Below are 20,231 nucleotides of genomic sequence, written 5' to 3'. Positions count from 1 at the left end.
ACCACAATTTGCTAACATTTATGCTTAGAATAGTAAATCACTCCTTCCAACAAGTTGAAGTTGGCAGAAATCCTATAAAAAAGTTAGGTCAGGGAGCCCGGCTCGGGAACACAAACAGAAAGAGATCTATGGAGTTTCCCTCTGAAAGAATACAAATTGCCCCACCAGCCACCGACGACAATCGCAAACACCCTATCATCAACACTTCAGGGAAACGCATGTGCAGGCTCCACTGGAGCGTAGACGGGGAAGGAACAGCATCGCCACCGCATTATTAGCAACATCTGATAGCGTCCCCAGCACATGACTGCACACTGCGGGGAACAGGTCAACATATCTAAGATGCAGACCGTATGCTTTCTCTTACCAAGAACCACTGACCAATTTGACAAGAAATCAGTTGAGGTGCGAGAACTAGTAATGGAATGAACAAATTATAGAGAGGATGGGGGAAAACAACAACAACAACAAAAGTCAAAAACCAGCAGGTTATTGGTTAGCCAACTCGTTCTGTGAAGGAGAGCAGGGAACATAGCTCTGAACTACATGTTTAATGGCTTGCTAAGACTAATCAAGGAAGGTCGACGTGTAACAGGCAGAAAGGGAAGCCTCTGAGGAGGAACACGTCCAGAGAGCTGAAGATTGAGAAGATGGCCAAGGAAGGGGAAGAAGGAGGTCGGGGCTCTCTCTGACACAGACGTCAGTACCGCCACCCGACCCAGTCCACCGTGTTCTCCCTCGCAGAACTGCCGAGCCTGAGAACAAGTCAGAGGAAGTGAGCCTGGCCAATACGTATGCATCCGACATGTATCCTACTCAACAAAACAAAACAAAAACTAACAGATCAAGTCTCAATACGCACTAGAAGCCTCAACCGAGAAATGCGGCGGGTTCTCTCGTTGGGCCCGAGCTCGCTCGCAGGGTCAGGCTGAGGCCCACTCCTGCTCGCTCGCACACCCTGCGCCTCTTACGCGAGGGCCCTGGGGCCCTGGGACTCACAGCTCTGGAGTCATCACTCTTCTGTTGGTTTCTCACTGTTTTGACACGTTAAGATAACTTACGATTATGGTATATTTTGCAACCTCAACTCTTAGAGGCTAATAACGTGACTTTTCCAGTGATGGTTTTCCTCTGTGTTTTGCTGCCTTTTATCAACTTTTAAACATTTCTAGTCATTTTTAAGTGGATTCACCTGCAAGTTCCCATCTCGTATGTGATTTTCATCTCACCTGGTTGTCACCCTTGCCTCCTTCCCCTTAACACAGGGGGCCCCGAGTTCCAGGGTTTAGGGGAGAGGAGCGTGTGCGCGGATTTCTGCTCCCCCAACCACCCTGACACCAGGGAGCGTGGGGAGGAAGGGTGCGTCACTCTGCTGGGGCCCCCGCGACAAAGTGCTGCAAACTGGGTGACTTCACTGCAGCGTACCGTCTCCCAGTTCTGGGGGCTGGCAAGACCGGTTCCTTCTGAGACCTCTGTCCTTGGAGAACAGATGACTGTCTTTTCCCTTGTCCTCGCTTGGTCTCCCTCTGTGTATATCTTTGTGTCTAAATTTCCTCTTCTTGCTAGTTCATCTGCCATCTTGGATTAGGACCCTTCCTAATAGCCTCATTTTAGCTTGATTATCTCTGTGAAGACGTGCAAGGGAGGAAAGATGTGCCCCCTCTACCCTCCTAGGTTTGAAAACTGGGTCTATAAAATACACCGACCACAGGCAGATTAACAGCAGAAAGGTATACACGTTTATTAAGTTTTACTATTATGTGCACAGGGGCATCCCAGGACATAAGGTAAATACCCCAAAGGGCAGTGGGGTCTGAGAGCTCACACGCCATCCGGGTACAGGAGGGAAGGGGTGCAGGCATCTCAGGGGGAGTGAACGGGTTGGGGGGATGGCTGGGTCCTCAGAGGGACAGACAGGAGGGTGACAGTCTTCTGGGTGTGGGACCCACTTCTCAGTTCCTCTTCTGTGACAAGAGCTCCCAGGGAGGGGACCGAGGACCCCGAGGTCCTTCTGGAGGATGTGTCTTCAGGCACCTGAGGGGAGCTCAGAGGAAGTCTCTCCCTGCACCTGCTGTCTTTTAAGTGCCTTCCCTTCAAATAACCACGTGCCACAGCCGCACATTTTGAGGAGTGTGTCCCAGGCTCCTTCACACGCTGTCTCCAAACACACCCACATTTTGAGCTATGAGGGGTTAGGATTTCAACATGAATTTTATAGGGGGCGGTGGGGGGGGGGGTGACAATTCAGCCCATAACACGGGTCATGAGATATGTGCTCCCCCACCCCAGCTCCTTTTAAAAAGAAAATCTAATTGTAGCGAGAACACGTAATATCAGATCTACCCTCTTAACAAATTTTCAGAGCATAATACATTATCACTGACTATAGGCACAATGGCACATAGCAGATCTCTACAGCTTTCTCATCTTATTTAATCGAAACTTTTTGCCTCTTGATTAGCAACTCCCCTCTTCCCCTCCCCAGCCCCTGCTGACCGCCATTCCAGTCTTTGATTTTACGAATTTGACCGTAAGAAGAACCATGCGGTATCCGTCCTTCTGTACCTGGCTTATCGCACAGAATCCCTCTGTGTGGTCGCACGGTGCAGAATCTCTGGTCTTTAGAAGCCGACGGTACCCAGCTTGTATGGGCACACCACACCTTCTTCGCACACTCCTCTGCTCAACTCTTGTGTTGAGACTTGAAAGGGGCTTGTTTAAAGGAGGGAAGGCTCCTTTATTTTCACCCTTTACTTAACCGCCTACTATGGAGTCTTCTCTACGTTCCTCGTCACCCCCACTGTAACAGTGCTGGGCCTGCATCTGTGGCAGGACGCCGTGACTGGCTCCGGCGCGTCCCCTGGCACCCCCCCTGCTCCTGCTGGCACAGCCGTGGCCGCACAGTAGCTGTGGACCCTGCCCGTCTCAGGGCCTCCTGGGTGCAATGCCAGCAACACAGTGCGAGTCTGGATTGGCAGGGATGTCACAAGTGCCTGACGCTTCCGAGCGGGGACACAGCTACGGCTCTGCGTCCCCAGGCCAGCTCTGACAGATCCCTTCTCGGGTACAGAAAGGTCGACTGGGCTGCCGGCTATTGGCGCTCCAGGGAGAGGATGTCCACCTGTTCTCTGGAAGGATCCAGAAGCCCCTCTCCCTGGCTTTAGGGAAACAAAAGAAGCACTACTGTATTAGTACGGATTTGGCCCTCCCAAATAACCTAGCCCCTTCCCTCCTAACAAAAATCCACAAAACCCTACACATTGGGCCGGAGGCCACCTTCCACTTCCTTGAGCCTGTTATGTACCATCCCCCCCTACGACAGCTGATCACCAAAACGTACCAACAAACGTACCAGCCCTCAAGGGGGAATTAGGCGCCCAGGCCCTACTCATCAGAGGCGGGGCCACCTCCCGGGCGAAGAGTGGCAAATAGATTTTACTCACATGCCAAAACACAAAAAATTACGGTATCTCCTTATAATTGACACCTTTACAGGGTGGATAGAAGCCTTCCCCACCTCATCTGAAGGGGCCTCCACAGTGGCTGAGATCCTACTCAAGGATTTTCCCCGCTTTGATCTACCAAGAAGGATACGGTCTGACAACGAGCCTGCTTTCATCTCAGCGGTCACCCAACAGGTCTCCAAAGCTTTGGGTATTACTTGGAAACCCCACATACCATACCACCCCCAGCCCTCGGGTAAGGTGGAAAGGGCCAGTGGCCTCATAAGACCATCTCACTAAACTCTCCATAGAGACTCGGCTTTCTTGGCCTCATTTCCTACCTAGGGCACTCACCCAACTTCAAGCCGCTCCCCGAGGACCCACAGGTCTCAGCCCATTTGAACTCCTGTACGGGTGACCCTTCCTGTTACCCCAACCCCTACCAAAAGATCCTCCTCCTTTGGCTGCCTATCTTCCTTACCTTAGCCTGCTCCGCCACCTGATCCGACAGTACGCTGACCTCACTCTACCAGCTCCCACCGATCTCTCCTCTCCCCCATTATCTGTAAACCCAGGAGACTCGGTGCTCCTTCGAGTAAGACAAAAACCAACCCTTGCCCCCCGATGGGAGGGTCCCTACACAGTCATACTCACAACCCCACGGCTGCTAAATTACTGGGCCACACCCCATGGGTTCACACCTCCAACCTCAAGCGAGCCCTGCCTTTACCCCCCCATACCAGAAGAGTCGTGGACCTCCCAACCAACTGGCCCCCTTACCCTCAAATTAACTCAACAAGCCCCTTCATGACTGACCCTTCCCCTCGGTTTTCCACCTTCACACCCATGATACTACACAAGCTACAACTCTCCCACCCATCCGACCCTACCACCTTCCCCTCATTGCTCTCCTGGGTCTCCGACTATTGGCTTCAGGGAACTCTCTCCGATTTCTCCCCCGCCAAAATCTCCTTCTTTACCTTTTTGCTAACCATACTTATATATCATGATGATACTTCCCCTGTTACTCCTCGGTAACATCTTCCCCCTTATACCCTCACAACCGTCCTATAGGTGGATTTTTTTGCCTATCTGAAACCTTTAATGGACACACCTCTATCATGTCCTCTACCCCTTGCCCCCTTGTTGGGTGCCAAAATCAAGTTCCCTTGCCCCTCCCCCTTGCCTATGTCTAGCCACAATCCACCCCCCCCCCCGGGGGGATTCTACTGGTGCAACGGCACAGCTTATAAACAAATACCCAAAAACGCTTCTGTCTCCCAGTCACCATCACCCCCCAACTCACCCTATACGGACAGGAGGAACTCCATCAACTCCTCGAATTCCACCTCCAAAAACGAGCCGTTTTCCTCCCACTAATGGCCGGACTATCCCTGGCCACCTCCCTGCTGGCCGCCGGGGTTGGGACCGGCTCCCTAATACACTCCATTAGCTCCTCCGGGGATCTGTCAGGCTCCAAATCGCAACAGAAGCCTCAGCAACCTCCCTATCCGCCTTACAAAGGCAGATCAACTCCCTAGCACAGGTCACTCTACCAAACCGATGGGCCCTAGATCTCCTGACAGCAGAAAAAGGGGGAACATGCCTGTTCCTGAGGGAGGAATGTTGCTACTACCTCAATGAATCAGGCTTAGTTGAAACCAATATAGAACACATAAAAGAAATCCAAAAAACCCTATCCGCCCGCCCAGGATCCTCAGACCCCCTAACCTCCCGGTGGCAATCACCCCTCCTAACTTGACTCCTCCCCATAGTCACCCCACTAGTTGCTATCTGTATAATACTTACGCTATTACCTTCTTTTCTCCGTTTCGTACAGAAACGAATTCATGAAGTTTCCCAGGTGCATTTCACCAGATGGTGGTCCGGCCGTATTCCCGCATTCCAACCTCAGACCCCACATACCATGACGTCGCCCCTGCGCCCGCAGGAAGCAGCCAGATCAGATCCATCGCCCATTATCACCAATAAGAGGCTGGAATGTCAGGATGTCCCTGGAACCACAGTGGAGGGGACGGCCATCTTGCCAGTGGAAAATCCTCGACAGAAAGCCCGAGCAGCGCGCCAGAATGAACTGAAGGTCAACCAATCACCGAGCGACAGCACGACCTGGCGCGAAAAAGGCCCACCTGGACCTAAACCTCTGCAGCTTAAAAACCCCACCCCACCACACCCGGGCGCGACTTCCCTGACTCCTCTCTCTCTCTCCCTGAGTCACGGAACCTCGCCCGAGACTTAGTTCCCAATAAAGCCTTTGACTGCAAAAATTTTTTAGCCTCTGACTCCTATCTTTACCCTGCCCTGCGCCTGACCTTAACAGCACTCACTTCCTGCTCTTTTGGCAAAAGACCTACAACAAAGATCCCCTCTCCCCTCTCCTCTTCTTTTACGAAACGGACCTTGGGGTGACGGCTGAGAAGAGACCACTGGTTCATTCTGTAGGGGACTGTGGCCCCACTCAGGAGGACTTCCTCTATCATGTGCGATTCTTCGTGCCGCATGGACCCTGCCCGGCTCAGGTCCTAGCCATCGGTTCTGGAGGAGCAAGGAGAGCCCCACTCAGTTTTGTATTACAAAGAGTTCTGGAAATATCCTGAGAGTACTTTCTCAAATTCACCCTGGCACTTCCAAAGCACGCTGCAGGCCTCTGGATTCTCTTGTTCAAATGAGAGTTTTATGATGGAGAGAACTGGGAAGAGATAACACACGGAGGTATCCAAACTCTTTCTCCAATTAGCCTCTCCCTTGGGGACCAACACGGCAGCTACACAGTAGGAGTGAGAGCCAGAAGAAAGTGTGGTTCAGTGTGACAGCCAGAAGGACACAGAAGTTCTTTGCTGAGAAAATAGGTCCGGAAATCTTTTCTCTTAAGATCTTGGAGGCACATGGGTTGTTACATTTAGGTAAAATCCCTCCGTTTCTTGAAAACCCTTTGCACGTATGATGCAGCCTCTTAACTTTGACTTGAACATGATTGGTAGGAAATGCTGAGTATTTTTGAAACTCAAACTATATTTTCCTCATCTACTAAGAAGATGTTTTGAACATAGTCTAAAGTTAGATTTCATAATAGTTTTGGTCTTTTCTAGTTTTAAATGTAATAATCCAGGGTCGTTATAAAAGATGACAAAGTTTTCACCTATGCTATATTCTACCTTTTAAAATAACTCTTAAAACATTTGTATAATCTACCCCTAAACTACAACTCCTCAATATGCATCCACATAAATGAGGTATCGAAAGGTATTAGAGCTTAAGAACTAAAACATATTTGACCACGGGCTTGTTTTCCTGTGTAATAATTTTGTAAGGTTAAACAAAAAAGCTATTTTAAATATCTTGCTAACACCACTCTTAGCATGGGGACACATGAAACACAGTTGAAGAAACAGTGCTGTGAACCATGTTCTATCTCTATCGTGAAGACAGGATAGTCCATAATTGGAAAGACAGACCAGCCAAAGTTTTCTGAACACATCTGCACAATTGTCATCTAAATCTTGGTGATGTTCTTTTTCTTGGAGATAAATATATAAATATCTGTAAAAGTACAAAGTTTTACATATTATATGTTCTAATTTTTTCAGACTGACACTATTGTTCAAAACACTGGGTAATGTGAAAGGAAAAATCTGTTCTTTGAAAGGTCAGCTGCTTCCTGTGGGAGGGGGAATGGATCCATCAGTCAAGCAAATAGCAGCCTTTTCTGTAAGGCGTGTTTTTATGGTGACTGATTCTGTTGCAGTGAGTTACTAAAATGATCGGAATCATCTTCTATAAGGACACCGATTCCTTCCTTAAAAGAGTTACCTGCCCATTGTTTAACACAGAAAAATTTACTAATGCTTCCAAAAAATTCACTGTAATTCTAATACTTAAAGCAGTTATATGCATTTTGTATGTAATATATAAACCAGATTTTCACAAATATTGATAAGAATAGATGAAAACATCACAGCATATTGAAAATTGTCCACATGCAGTCATTAAGGATTTTCAAATAAAATTTTGGCAGGCTTTGGTTAAACAGCCAGTTGATGTATGTAAATATATGCTATCTGCTCATCCAGTTGCTTTGCTACCATATTTAAAATGGAGTATTTATTTCCAGGGTGTTGTCCATAGAGCAATGAGTGTACTTGGTGACTCACGTCCATGGACTTACTAGAATATGGGGCTGCATGTTGACCAGGTGTTCACAATAACCATTAACTTACCCAATGACTTGGCTTGACCAAACTCTACCTGATCAGGCTTCTCTCCTCCCCACAGGGCCCTGGACTTTGGGTGGCCTGCTAGCGTAAGCAAGTAAGGGCAAAAATTCCCCCTCAACTGCTTATCCTGAGAATCCAGAACCAACTGACCATTGAAAGCACCCCATTCCCACTGTCTGCTGTCCGGCCCTACCAAGTCCTATGGCCCTGCCTCCTCTCCCTGAAACACACCCCTGTTTGATTTTTGAGACACTTGCAGGGACTGAGGGCAATGTGTTCTCCCTACTGCAATGGTGTTTTGTAATGTAGTCTCTCTTCATTCAAGTCTTGATTTTTTAAAATTTATTTTAACATTTATTTCTGAGAGAAAGAGAGAGACAGGGGGCATCAGCATGAGTGGGGGAGGGGCAGAGAGAGATGGAGACACAGACTCCGAAGCAGGCTCCAGGCTCTGAGCTGTCAGCACAGAGCCCGACGTGGGGCTTGAACCCACAAACCATGAGATCATGACCTGAGCTGAAGTTGGTCGCTTAACCAACTGAGCCGCCCGGGCACCCCAAGTCTCGATTTATTTTAACTTAACCACACATACATACACACACACACACACACACACACACACACACACACACACACGCCTTTTAACTGCAAGTAAGAGTTTATTTGACGTGTTTATCAAGCGATGTGTACGTGTCCTGGGCTGTGTTAGATGAAGTACAATAAAATGTCACCAAGAAATTTACAAAACAAAACACCCAACAACAACAACAACAACAAAACCTGCAAAGCACTGGAAGAGGTGGTCCAGAACGGTTAATAATGGCTTCTCCAGAAGAGTGTGGGTGTGTGGTCAGCCTGCAGGGAATAATATACAACTTGGCTACATTGGTAAAGAAATGGAATTGTGATTGAGCCAGAGACAAAACCCCCAAATAATGCCTGAAAATGAATCAACAAACAAAATGTGGAGCTTCTTCCGAAAGGAATGAAGGAGTGCAGCGTCCATATTTAACAGATTGGTGTCTTCCCTCATTTCTTATGTATTTACCATTTGTTATACATTTGGCACTTCACAGGAACTCAAGACCAGATGATATTTTGAATTCAACCCAAACCATTCTCTCTTCTCATTTGATTTTACTGAACTGGCTAATGTGAGAACCCTCCATGGGGAATTTTTTATTCACGACCCTGACTTTGATAAGCATCCCAAGGTATCACGAGAAACCAGTAGGTTTTAATATGGAAAAGGAGAAGGGGAAATATGAAACAGGGAGGGGGGCTGTGAGACGAAGCGGTGAGCCCTTTCCCGTGCGACGACGGTGCTATGTGCCAAGCTCTCTATAATGCGATCATTTCCGCTAACACACTCATCCGATGTAGAAGATCAAACCAAGATGCCACCCCCAACACTGACTCATTTTCTTGGCTGCTATTCCTAAAAGTGGGATTGGAGAATGAGAGGCTCTGGTATAGGCAGGGGCCCCAGACAGGAATGGAGCAGTCAGGGGCCACGAGAAGGAGACCAGCAGGGATGCTCGGTGGGGAAGGAGGGGGGGTGAAGCGCAGGTGAAAGCAGTCAGGCTGTCACCACTGGCTTCGCTGCCCCCCCCAGCCCCCCGCAAAGTGGTGTCTTGAATAGCTCCTCTTCCTTGAAATCACAAGGCATCACTAGACACCTCAACAGCTTATTCCAACCTGCTATATCGTCATGACACAAGAAACATGTCCTCATTGCTCTTTGTGGACCGTGACTCTCTGGGTCATGAAAGATCGAAGAAAATGTAAGGTGAAGAGAACGTTTCTGTCCCAAGAAAGTTGAAGCAGAGAGAATTACGGTAGACAGTAAACGAGGAAAACCTAGAATGTACATGTTAGCTTTTGTTTTCTGCTATTTCTTCCGTTGTACCTATTGACATCAGGTATCCAAAAATAGTTCTGTTTATCTAGCTGTTTGTAAATTTGAATCACGGGAATCAGTCAAAATCAATCCCCTGTGCCGATCAATAGGGTGATAAGGAATAACCCAACCCCTGCAAGGTGAATTTGAGACAGGGCAGCATGCAGGAACTAGAGTAGAAGCTGTCTCGATTGATTTGTCTGTAAATGGCGACTACATGAACGCAGGACACAGTGCTGTAGGTGCTGTTCTGTGCCTTAAGAAAGAATGCCGGGGTGCTTGGGTGGCTCAGTCGGTCAAGCGTCTGACTTCTGCTCAGGGCATGATCTCGTGGTTCGTGGGTTCAAGCCCCGCGTTGCGTTCTGTGCCGACAGCTCGGACCTGGAGCCTGCTTCAGATTCTGTGTCTCCCTCTCTCTCTGCCCTCCTCTCAAATAGAAATAAACATTAAAAAAAAAAAAATGCCAATTATGCACCATTGGGAAGGAGACTGGAGATCAGGGTTTCTGATTTTGTAAAGATACCTGTTTCGGTGTAATTTCTCTGACCACTCTTTCTGGGGATGCCAGCTGAGTGGTTGCCTGTGAGTGATCTCCTCCAAGTGACTTGAAGATCATCAGAACTTATCTGGGTTCATATATTTTTTCCAATATTGTTGGGTGGGGCTCTTCCATGGGAATTTCAGAAACTCAGTCATTATTTCAAGCAACCAAATCAAGCCCCAACAACATAACCATATACACCTTTCCTAAAAATTACATTGTGATGTGTACGTAGATAATTACATATGCCTAATATCAGCTTTTTGCTATTGTCTTCCAGCGATTTCCGTCCACTGGTGTTTGTCTAGGCTGGACTATGTCCACTGCTCTCATTCATACCTACATGTTGGAAAGGTCCATTCCTGGAAGCTAAAGGTGTCCCCTCACAGTGGTACCAGGGCCCTGGCCTGAGTGTCATACAAGGACTCACTAACCCTGTTTGCTTACTAACTTTACTAATGTGTCAGGGTTTCTATCTTAAATTTAAGCCCTATAAGACTATCTGTCTTTCTCTCTGATTCTGAGGTTTCATTGTTGTTGTTGTTGGGGGATGGGAGGAGGGGGTTTGTACCACATCCTGAGCTGGAATAAATCTGTTCCTTTATTTTCCCCTCAAGATGGGAGGGTTTATTCATTGGTCCCTTGGGTATGCTTTTATCGTTCCAAATGGGAGGCTCAGGCACTAGGATTCTAGCATCACTTGGAAAGCTTTATTTTATTTATTTATTTTTTTAAAGAAATTGCCACATCCTAGACCAATCAGTTCAGAACCTTTACAAGCTGCCCTGGGGGGTTATGGAATACGGCTGACGATAACCACTGGTGAGTGTCCAGGGTGCCGCCAGCAGATCCCCAGCCAGAGACACAAAGGGACCCACTAATTCACTTCCTCTTCTCACTTCAAAGCAGTTATGACTGTACCATGGGATCAAAGTGATTTCGAGCCCCTGGGGCTGTGACTGCCTGAGGGTTCCCAGCTCTGTGGGCCTCAGAAGGCTTTGAAGTCCACAGTGAATTGCTGGGGCAGAGAGACGGGGTCCATGAAGGAATTAAGGCCATGATTTGCCAAAAAGAATTGCTTCCCACCTACCTATACAGTGAATCTGAGATGGGAAGGGGGTCATCACCCCACTGACACTTTGATCTTGGCTCTATTAAATGTTTCCCTTTATGATACATGAACACGTAGTGTCTCCATAAAAGTTAAGAATGACTTCAGTTTCAACGCTTAATTAGTATGTCATTAAAAGTTTATCTGAGGTAGTGGGAAAATTTTTAAGTGTTTTGATAACACAGAAAATAGAGGAAGATGGATTCATTGTCAATTAAAATTCTCCCATAGACAGCTGGCCTATAGACATCTGGTCTCTGCAGAACATAGTTTCATTCAAATATTCATTAACAACAGAAGGAAAATGCAGATTCTATCTTCTAATCTCCAATTGTATCAAAACCTGACTATGTCTATCCAACAGAGAGAAAGGGTGGAAGCATTCTGCATCCCAGCTTCAGGATTGAATGTGGTAACTGACCACAGGTCCTCTGTTCTTTTTTTTTTTAGTGAACATTTTTAGGAACACAGGATTCCCCATGATTTGGCTTTACTGTATTTTTATGCCATAATATGATTGATTTATAAATATCAACTGCTAGGTATGATGGGGATTGATAACATTACATTCCTAGAAAGAGGTAAATACTTTCATTGTTTTTTTTTTTAACCATGCAATAGAAAAATCCCATAAGCAAACTTGCCAATCGGGCTAATGCTTGTATTTATATATCTTACATATTTTGATCATCAGGTCATTCCTCAGGAACAAGGAACTATCTTCATAACTCTAGGGGCTAGAACTAGGTTATCAGAGTATGGGAATATTTCACTGGGTCCTTTTAGAAATAATGACACAGTTTAGAAAGTAAAGCATAGGTAAAGAAGAAATTTCACTCAAGTCAACTTTGATAACTGAAATTTAATCTACTAATGTACAGTATAGGTAAATTATGTTTTATGAAAATCAATATCCTTTTTTTTGTAACAAATTGAAGTAACATTTTAAATGCTAACAGACCGAATTACTTATTTCCGGATCTAGGAAGCCTTCACCTGTACCCGAAAGCTGTTTATTAAAGAACGCACTATAATATAAGAGGCCTGTCTCCTACAGGTGGGAAGGGAAAGCCTCTCCCTACAAAACAAGGAAGGATAAAGCAGGGACTTGATGCGGAGTAAGAAAATATTTCGAAAGCTACCTACATCGTTCATACCTACTATCATTAGCTAATCTAGAAAAGATGTACAAACTATCTCATTTTTTTCCTACCATTACAAGTTGAAAGGACTGATGTTGGCCTCTGCATGTGGAAAGCAGAAACTGCAGGGCAAACACTTCACACCTCCCCAGCTGTTACAAGGATGACCAAGCAGGGCTGTGCTGCTATCAACTTCCAGTCAACTTTAAAACTGCACTGAGATTTTGGCTGAATCCTCGTATCTGATTAAATATCTTCAGTACTTCGATTTTGGAGCAGACAAGTGACTTCCCCAATGCCCTGAACTGCAACACTTGTGCTCCACGGGCAGGACTGACTTTTTCTGGCTCCGGTTCCCAGGCCCCAGGTGAATGCTGGAAGTGTGGACATGGGGCCTTGGGGATATTTAATCCCAGATGCTCCACGAGATCGTTGTCTGCTGTCACTGCTTGGTGTCGGGCAGAAGCTCTCCAACATGCGCATGTGCATATGTGCGTCACCTGGGATGGTGCCCTGTGCGGATTCTGACCCAGTGGTCAGGTAGGGGCTGATACTGAGCACTTTAGCAGATTCTCAGGTGACGCTTAATGCTGCTGGCCCACAGACGAGGGCCACGCAGCGAGAGTGTGGTTCCCTAGAACAACCATAGGCCCTCCTGCCTCCTCACCGTTGGAAGTCACAAGTCTGACTTGGAAGGCCGACCTTAGTTAAGGGCTACCTCTGGGACCCTCCAGGGGGCTGTCTGACCTCCATAAGCCCGGTGTCCTCACTTGCACATAGGCACAGCGGCACTCACTACTCACGCGTGGGTTTGAAAATCACCTGAGATACTATGTGAAATAAAAATCACAAGAGGAAAACAAACAGGAGGCATTAATACATGCTAGAATTCTTCCTTTGCTTTGAAAAAAAAAAAAAAAAGCAAATTACTTTGCTATTAAGGGAGGATGGTCGAAATAATACCACATCATTATTCCATTTTCTTCTCTCTGAGAATATACTCATATATGTGTTTATTTTTTCCCATAAGAATACACAGGAAATACATTGCATTTTCCAAGTGCTAGCCAAATCTATTTAAGTGTGTTAACATACTAAATCACTGACAGACGGAGGTCATCCTGATGCTTCACTGGTCTCGGTCAAAGTGATCGCTGGATTACCAACAGAGCTCTTTTCGCTAAATGCGGTGGCATTGTGCCTAATGTAGCCTCTTAAGCCGTTCGATAACTTTTCACATGCCTAGTGAAAAAAATTTATTTTTTCCTTTTGGATATGTTTTTCCCATAATAAAAACTCCCTCTAAAACTGAAGGCAAAATTTAGTTTAATGTGGAAATATATTCCAGCTTGAGAATGAATCAACGCCACATTTTTTCCGCAGAATGAAAGCATGATGTCATGAAGCTTTTGTGTGTTTTCACAGATGTTAGTCTCCTTTTGTCTAGATGTGAACTATCAAAATCATATTTTGCAGCTATGTGTAGGTGCCGGTTGAAGCTAGAAATCAGGGAGAATTTTGGCCGAAATTTTCAGCTGCCTAAATTTCTATTTTAGGTAATTTTGCCCGCCCTTAAAGCAAATATTTGGAACGTATCTACGTTGAATGGCCCTTCCCGACTCGTGATGGAACTTTGAGGATAAAGTGAACACACTGTTTCTGTTCCCTGTGCCCAGAGGGTGGGGACAAGGCCATTTTCTCTTTAAATAGCCACAGATTGTATCACTAACCTTTGTGTCCTTTCCTAATAACCCATGCCGGTAACTTCAGCTTTGGAATACTGACAAGTTCAACTCTAACTAGTGTGAACTTCAAAAATATATGTTTTTACTACTTAGAATTTTTTCCTCATAAAAATGTCTGGATGTAAGTGTGCACTCCTCCCCCTCCATTACATAAGTGAAAATAAATGGTCTTGATCTCTTAAAAAAACAAAACAAAACAAAACAAAACAAAACAGGAGTGCATAGTCTTGAATGATGTAGTCCTAGCTTACGCCATCTTTGCTAAATCTGTATATTAGAGTAAGTCTGTAAGAAACACAGATTTATACGTTTTAACGTAACTTTGCCCCAGAGCATGTTTGTACCTCTTCTATCGTTGATTGGCGTACGTGTGGCTCAAGACAGGAACGGACAAGAAAAATTAATGGACAGAACCCTAGACAGGGGTGTGGTGATAACGGCTACAGCACAGTGGGAAGGAGAAGGATTTGGAGCCACATCCGGGGTGGCCAACTGTCCCACTCTGTCTGGGACTGAAGAGTGTGCTGAGCCCTGGAGATCTGGTCACCTCACCTGCCACACACTGGGCTCAAACGTAGAGTCCGCCTTTACTGGCCTTGGAGCCCTCGGGAAAACTAGCCTTAGTTATCTCCGTGGTAAAGAGAGTAAGAGTAACCAACTACTCCTTAAGGTTTTATAATTTTTTTTAACGTTTATTTATTTTTGAGAGAGAGAGAGAGACAGAGCATGAACGGGGGAGGGGCAGAGAGAGAGGGAAACACAGAATCTGAAACAGGCTCCAGGCTCTGAGCCATCAGCCCAGAGCCCGACGCGGGGCTCGAACTCACGGACCGCGAGATCATGACCTGAGCTGAAGTTGGGACGTTTAACCGACTGAGCCACCCAGGCGCCCCCTCCTTAAGGTTTTAAAGATTTGAGGTGACATATGCAAAGAGAATGGTGTGGAACATCGTGGTAAACAAGGCAAGAACGTGCTGAGCCCAGCTGATACACCAGACCCCATATGATGCATCTTACATGCTCTCAATCCCACTACAAGCCAGCACGGTAGGGGTGAGCCATCGTCGTCCCTTCCGCAGGGGACCAAGCCTTGGCCTGCAGAGGCTGGGACTCACCTGGGTCACCCTGCAGGTGGCCGGGCTCTGTCTTGCGCGTGACCCTCTGCACGCTCCCACCACTCGTGCCATCCGCACCAATCGCTAACAAGCTTGTGCTCCAGGTAAAACACAAATGACGGGCCTTGCCCCCCTCATCTCCACACCCCCCGCACACATAGCAGTGACACCCAAAGCACTAAACTTAGGAAGGCGTGCTGCCAACGTGGCCCCAGAGTCAGGAGACTCGTTGCCTGTGGCGTCCTGTCGAAAGCCGCACAGATTCTGTCACGGTTTTCCGCAACCAGGGCCGAGTTTGGGTCGATGAATCCCCCAGGAGAATGCCAACATCTCCCTTGGACATCCTACGTCCACGGACCACTTCGGAAGGAGGCCCAACTTCCACGTTTGCGTAATGCCTCGCACCGTGCGGGGTGCGGGCCGCTCTGCAAAGACCGACTTGGGGGCCTCAAGAAGCTAGACTTCCATCTGTAACCATTCAGAAATAGGTGAAGCCAGTGCAGTGCTTCCCACCACATCCCTGTGACCCGGCCTGGCAGGCCGGGCCCAGGTACGACGTCCAGCTTTGCTGGTCTACGGGCATTTGCTTTCTCTTCCGTGGATCGCCCTGCCGAGCTCCGGCTCCTGCGGGTCCCCTCTTGCATTTATGTCGTCGCCTGAGCCCTCCCCACTGACAACAGCCTGTGGCCGTCGTCTACCCAACCATGCAGAATAATCTATTAAAGAGAATTCTGTTATTTTAAGAAGTCAAAGACCCATAATTCTCTGGGCATCTTTTCGCACGGTTAGTGCTGCCAGGACTCTGGGCTTTGCTGGGTACGGGCTTCTGTGACAGTTCATGCCCGACGCTACTTGCCTCTCCCAACAGTGGCCAATTCTTAATCCACTCTCTTATGCTGATGGAGATGTTCATTCTGTTTTCCTTCCTGACACAAGTGGGAAGCTTCCAGAGCCCAAAAGTAAGATGGCAAATGACTTCTTGTTTATTTCAGTTTACTTACTTTGTGAATACTTTTTAAATATTTATATTTTCTATGAATCCTTAAATTTAGCGAGGTTATTTCCTTTACTTCCAAAAAAAAAGGAAAGAAAAAAGAAAAAGAAAAGTTGGAAATACTCATATGATCCTCTAATGAGAAAGGAAAAAAAAAAAAAGATCACCACCCATTTCTTGCTCCTGACTCTACCCCTGCCTGTCTGTCATCAGCTTCTTGTGACCCACTGTAACCCCGGTCATTGCCACAGCACAGTCATTTTTTAAAAGTCTGAGTCAACCATTAGAGGTAGGATCGGACTTCAAATATCACTTCGGTACCTCCCACTGATTTTGCAATCTCTCCTGGCTACATAACTAAGCAGATTAGTTTTGCTTTTTAGAGCAATGTATTGTGGTTAGCATAACCACTCCCTTCTTCTGCCAGAATCAATGACCAGGGAAATGGTTTATCTTGGATTTATATTGTAGGAAAAAAGTCACTCAGGTCTTATTGGCTCCCCCCGCCCCTCCCACCCCATAAAATCATGAGCCAAAGCAAAATAACCAAGCCAACAAAGAAACCTCACACTATTTTTCAAAGGCCTTTAAAACGTGTTGTAATGACCCAGTTAACTCAATGCCATTTATTTGACTATTTTCATATTTAGAAAGCAAAAATGTGGAAGTGAGCAAAAGGGGCCAATGGAACCAATATAGTATATGTAATTATATCACCTCCATGAAAGTACATGTACTTTATTTTTAGCAATTAACTCATGCACAAAATCATCGATTACTAATTATTACCATAAGCAGAATTTTCCCCACAACACTTTCTTATACAAATTTCCAACACACCAAAAAGTTAACAGAACTGCACAGTAAACACGTACCCACCGCCTAGATTTTACAATTATCCTTTGTTGTGTCTGTCTCATTCCCTATCTATCCATCTTATTCATTCCTCTGTCCATAAATCAATACATTATAAGCACAATTTTAACAAGTTAAATTACCTAATTTTCCACCCATAGAAGTTCGGAAGCAATGAGTTAGGATGAATCTGCACAAGATAAGAGTATGCACGGGGGGGGGGGGGGGGCCTGAGAGATTCGGATCTATTGACGGCCTTAAGAGTTGATGTGAATGGACACTCAGTGAAGTGACAGGTGCCAAGTAGAAACAAGAGCTCAAGAGTCTCCCTAGTTGGAGGCAGCTGTGTAGAAGAGAGGACTAGTAAAACCACGTCATACAAGCTACAGATCCCATCCTGGGCACAGGGCAGACATCGCTCACAAAGTCTGCAACCTTCGTGAAGCCTAGACAGGGCCACAAAATCCTTCTCAACACCGTACTCTGGGAAGGAACCAGCAATGGCTCAGGACTGCCAGTCCAGTTGAAACTCATTTGCCCTCTGTGGTAGACACGCTCCGCACACCCCTCAAAACTACAGCAAACACACGACTGATGTGGGTAACAACAAACCTGATTATTGATGAACATGAAGTCGTAAGTATAGAGTCCCTGCTATATGCAACAGCACTACTCCCCCATTTGGGCACATTCAAGTATTCTCCACAACTTTTGCAAAAAGAAAAAAGAGAGAGAGAGAGAGAGAGAGAGAGACAGAGAACTTTTTCCTGCCTGGCATAGACCTGGGCAGACCTGGACAGCCATAGGGGGCTTTGGTTTTATAGAAAGAGAGAGAGAGAGAGAGAGAGAGAGAGAGAGAAAATGAAGAGAAAATGATTCAAGTTAAGAAAAAAGTTCTGGAAGATTCCAGGGTCTGGGTTGAGACCCTGGTTGGGTTCGCCAGGTGGTCTGAGTGTGTTCCGGGTATTGGAGACAGGGTGGAGGGTGGGGTGAGTAACGAGGAGGAAGGATAGTTTTATGTAAAAATACAGCCATTTTCTGAATGTTGGACTTTGCTGGAATAAACATGATTTGGCTTTTATCATTCAGTATTCTATTTGAAAGGCCTTAATAAAACCAAAAGCTTCACTGAGCTTGGTTTTGAATTTTTATGATTTCTTAGTCTATTGATTTCACACTGATACTGGTAGGGCAGAGATCATGAAATAATCTGAGCAAAAAGTACGTAATTAAGACAGAAGACAGGAGGAATTTTAATACATGTTTTTTAAAGGCTACTAGGAAAACAAAAGTTAACTTTTCAAAAAGTTTTCGCATCCTAGTGGGAAAATTCATTCCTCTCGAAGATTCCCAGAAGTGAAACAGCTCATTGTCTAACCAAACCAGCGATGAGGCACCGCTTAGTATATATACACAGAGCAGTATGTTTTGTGACAGGTTGACTTTTTAGATGAAGTGAGAACACTGCTTTTAATTCCTCTGATCTTTACGAACTGGACTGGGCTGTGTTTTGCGGCCCGCTGACAGCCCGCACACAGGCGTGGCGGTGGCTGCAACAGAGAAAGGCAGCGGGCCTCTGCCTCTTCACATTGTTTGTGTAGCTGGCCACTGAACAGAAGGGTTCCCCTTTCTTCTCATCCTAGGACCCCTGAGGTCAATAAGGAATATCGTATTTCTTAGTGGTATGCTCTAAGAAGGTTGCCTTGCAAGGTTCAGAAGCTCCATGTGTCCCCAACTGTGTCCACAAATACTTGAATTGTGTTCCCTTTCTGTTTACGGTACAACTCAAGCTATACCATCTTACAGGATAGCCCCAGCAAGCGGTGGTGTTGAGTTAGGGGCACACTGTGCATTTCCAGCTTTAGGGTAGTCTAAGGCTGAAACATGACACATATTTCAGCAGGGGCCAGATGACAGCCTCCAGTAAAATGGAGCCAGGTCCTGATGTGTCTAGTAGAAATTAACATTCAAAGAATGGAAAAATCGTTAAGACGCTTACAGTTTGCCACAGTCTAAAAATACAAACACAAGCTATATTTCCTTAAATGCTCTCAGGATTCTGCCCCTTCCCAGCCTGGCATAAATGGCTCCCACTGTTGGCAATACGGCAGACGACATCTTTTTCAGTGGGCCATTTCAGAAACAGTTAATAATTGTGTGTTCCTAGAATTACATTTTGGCTTCAAGGACATTTGAGAAGGGCTGACATGATCGTGACAGAAATGAAATGATTGCGAAGGTCCTAGCTTCATAGTCTACGCGCAAAACTCATTTGGGATGTGTATTCAGTGTTAGTGCATGTGCGTATGTGTATGCAAATTTGTGTATGTGTGTATAACTGTGTGACATATAACATCCTTTGTAGGCCTACTATCTGGTTGCCATTGTAAAGCTTTGGTTGTTAGGGGAAATACAGATGTCTTTTTCTGAGCATTGTTTCCCCAGACATTTATGCTAACTCTCATATCGACAGAAGAGTTTTCTTTGTTGAGTTGCTGGAAAGTAGAGTTGATTTTATAGACTTTCACAGGGTGCTTCGGGAAGTTTCAGCTTATCTGGGATTCTGGGATACCAAGGATTCCCAGCTGTCCCCTAGATCATCATTCCTTCTGTGGCTGGGCCGTGACCTTTGATACCGGGTCACACTACTGCCCGTCACCCTCACCCGTGTGGGCCACCCCTCTACTCTCCCTCCCTGTCTACATACTGCACAGGGAGACTGTCATATATTTTGTCCTCTAATTTGCAATTCTCAATTTATTTACACAATAGGATCAATGTTACGTACAAATCGTATTTATGAGTTTGAAGCTTCGTACGGCTTACATACACCAGAACACCCTATTCTGGAAAAGCCCATGGAACAAGTCTGTTTCTCTCTACCGATGTGTTCATCATCACAGGGACAGTGGTAATTAACTGTCCTAGTTCGCTTTTGGGTCCCCAGTCCCCAGGGCAGTGCTAACATATGACTCATCCTCGACCACAGTATTTTGAATGCATGTATGGATGAACATGGACTGGGTCCCATCCCCCCGATGGGGGTAGAGAGCAGTCGAGGCAGATTTCCAGAGCAGCTCAGGGAGCTTCATGCACCTCCATGCTGGGGGCCACAGAGTATTGTTGGTGAAGGGAAAGGCCTTCTCATCA

The 20,231-nt window shown here is 46.1% G+C and overlaps 1 protein-coding gene across 3 annotated transcripts; it reads right to left on the bottom strand.

The window, feature by feature from the left end:
• Nucleotides 1-1,716: 1,716 nt before the first annotated feature.
• On the bottom strand, nt 1,717-5,500 carry LOC147579560 (uncharacterized). Of its 3 annotated transcripts, none has more exons than XR_015254077.1 (2): nt 5,253-5,488; nt 1,717-3,158 (listed from the first exon to the last, which is right to left on the bottom strand). XR_015254077.1 is itself a non-coding variant. In XM_086715052.1 (2 exons), the coding sequence occupies exons 1-2, from the start codon at nt 5,421-5,423 to the stop codon at nt 2,766-2,768; spliced, it is 447 nt and encodes a 148-aa protein (XP_086571178.1). In that variant the 5' UTR covers nt 5,424-5,500; the 3' UTR covers nt 1,717-2,765. The 3 variants fall into 3 exon arrangements, 1 of the variants encoding a protein (XP_086571178.1); XR_015254076.1 differs by having other exon boundaries at nt 5,261-5,488; XM_086715052.1 differs by having other exon boundaries at nt 5,370-5,500.
• Nucleotides 5,501-20,231: the final 14,731 nt, after the last annotated feature.

This window comes from Puma concolor, chromosome B4, assembly GCF_028749965.1.
Source record: "Puma concolor isolate L17-30 chromosome B4, mPumCon1.1.hap2, whole genome shotgun sequence".
Classification (NCBI taxonomy): Eukaryota; Metazoa; Chordata; class Mammalia; order Carnivora; family Felidae; genus Puma; species Puma concolor.
Note: the sequence above shows the minus strand (reverse complement) of the source record. Positions and strands in the feature narration are given on the sequence as shown.

Coding starts and splice junctions, on each gene's coding strand:
- LOC147579560 (XM_086715052.1), bottom strand. CDS start 5,423: ATGGGCGATGGATCTGATCTGGCTGCTTCCTGCGGGCGCAGGGGCGAC. Junction 3,159..5,369: donor GGCGCAGGGGCGACGTCATG/GTATGTGGGGTC, acceptor GTTTCCCTAAAG/CCAGGGAGAGGGGCTTCTGG.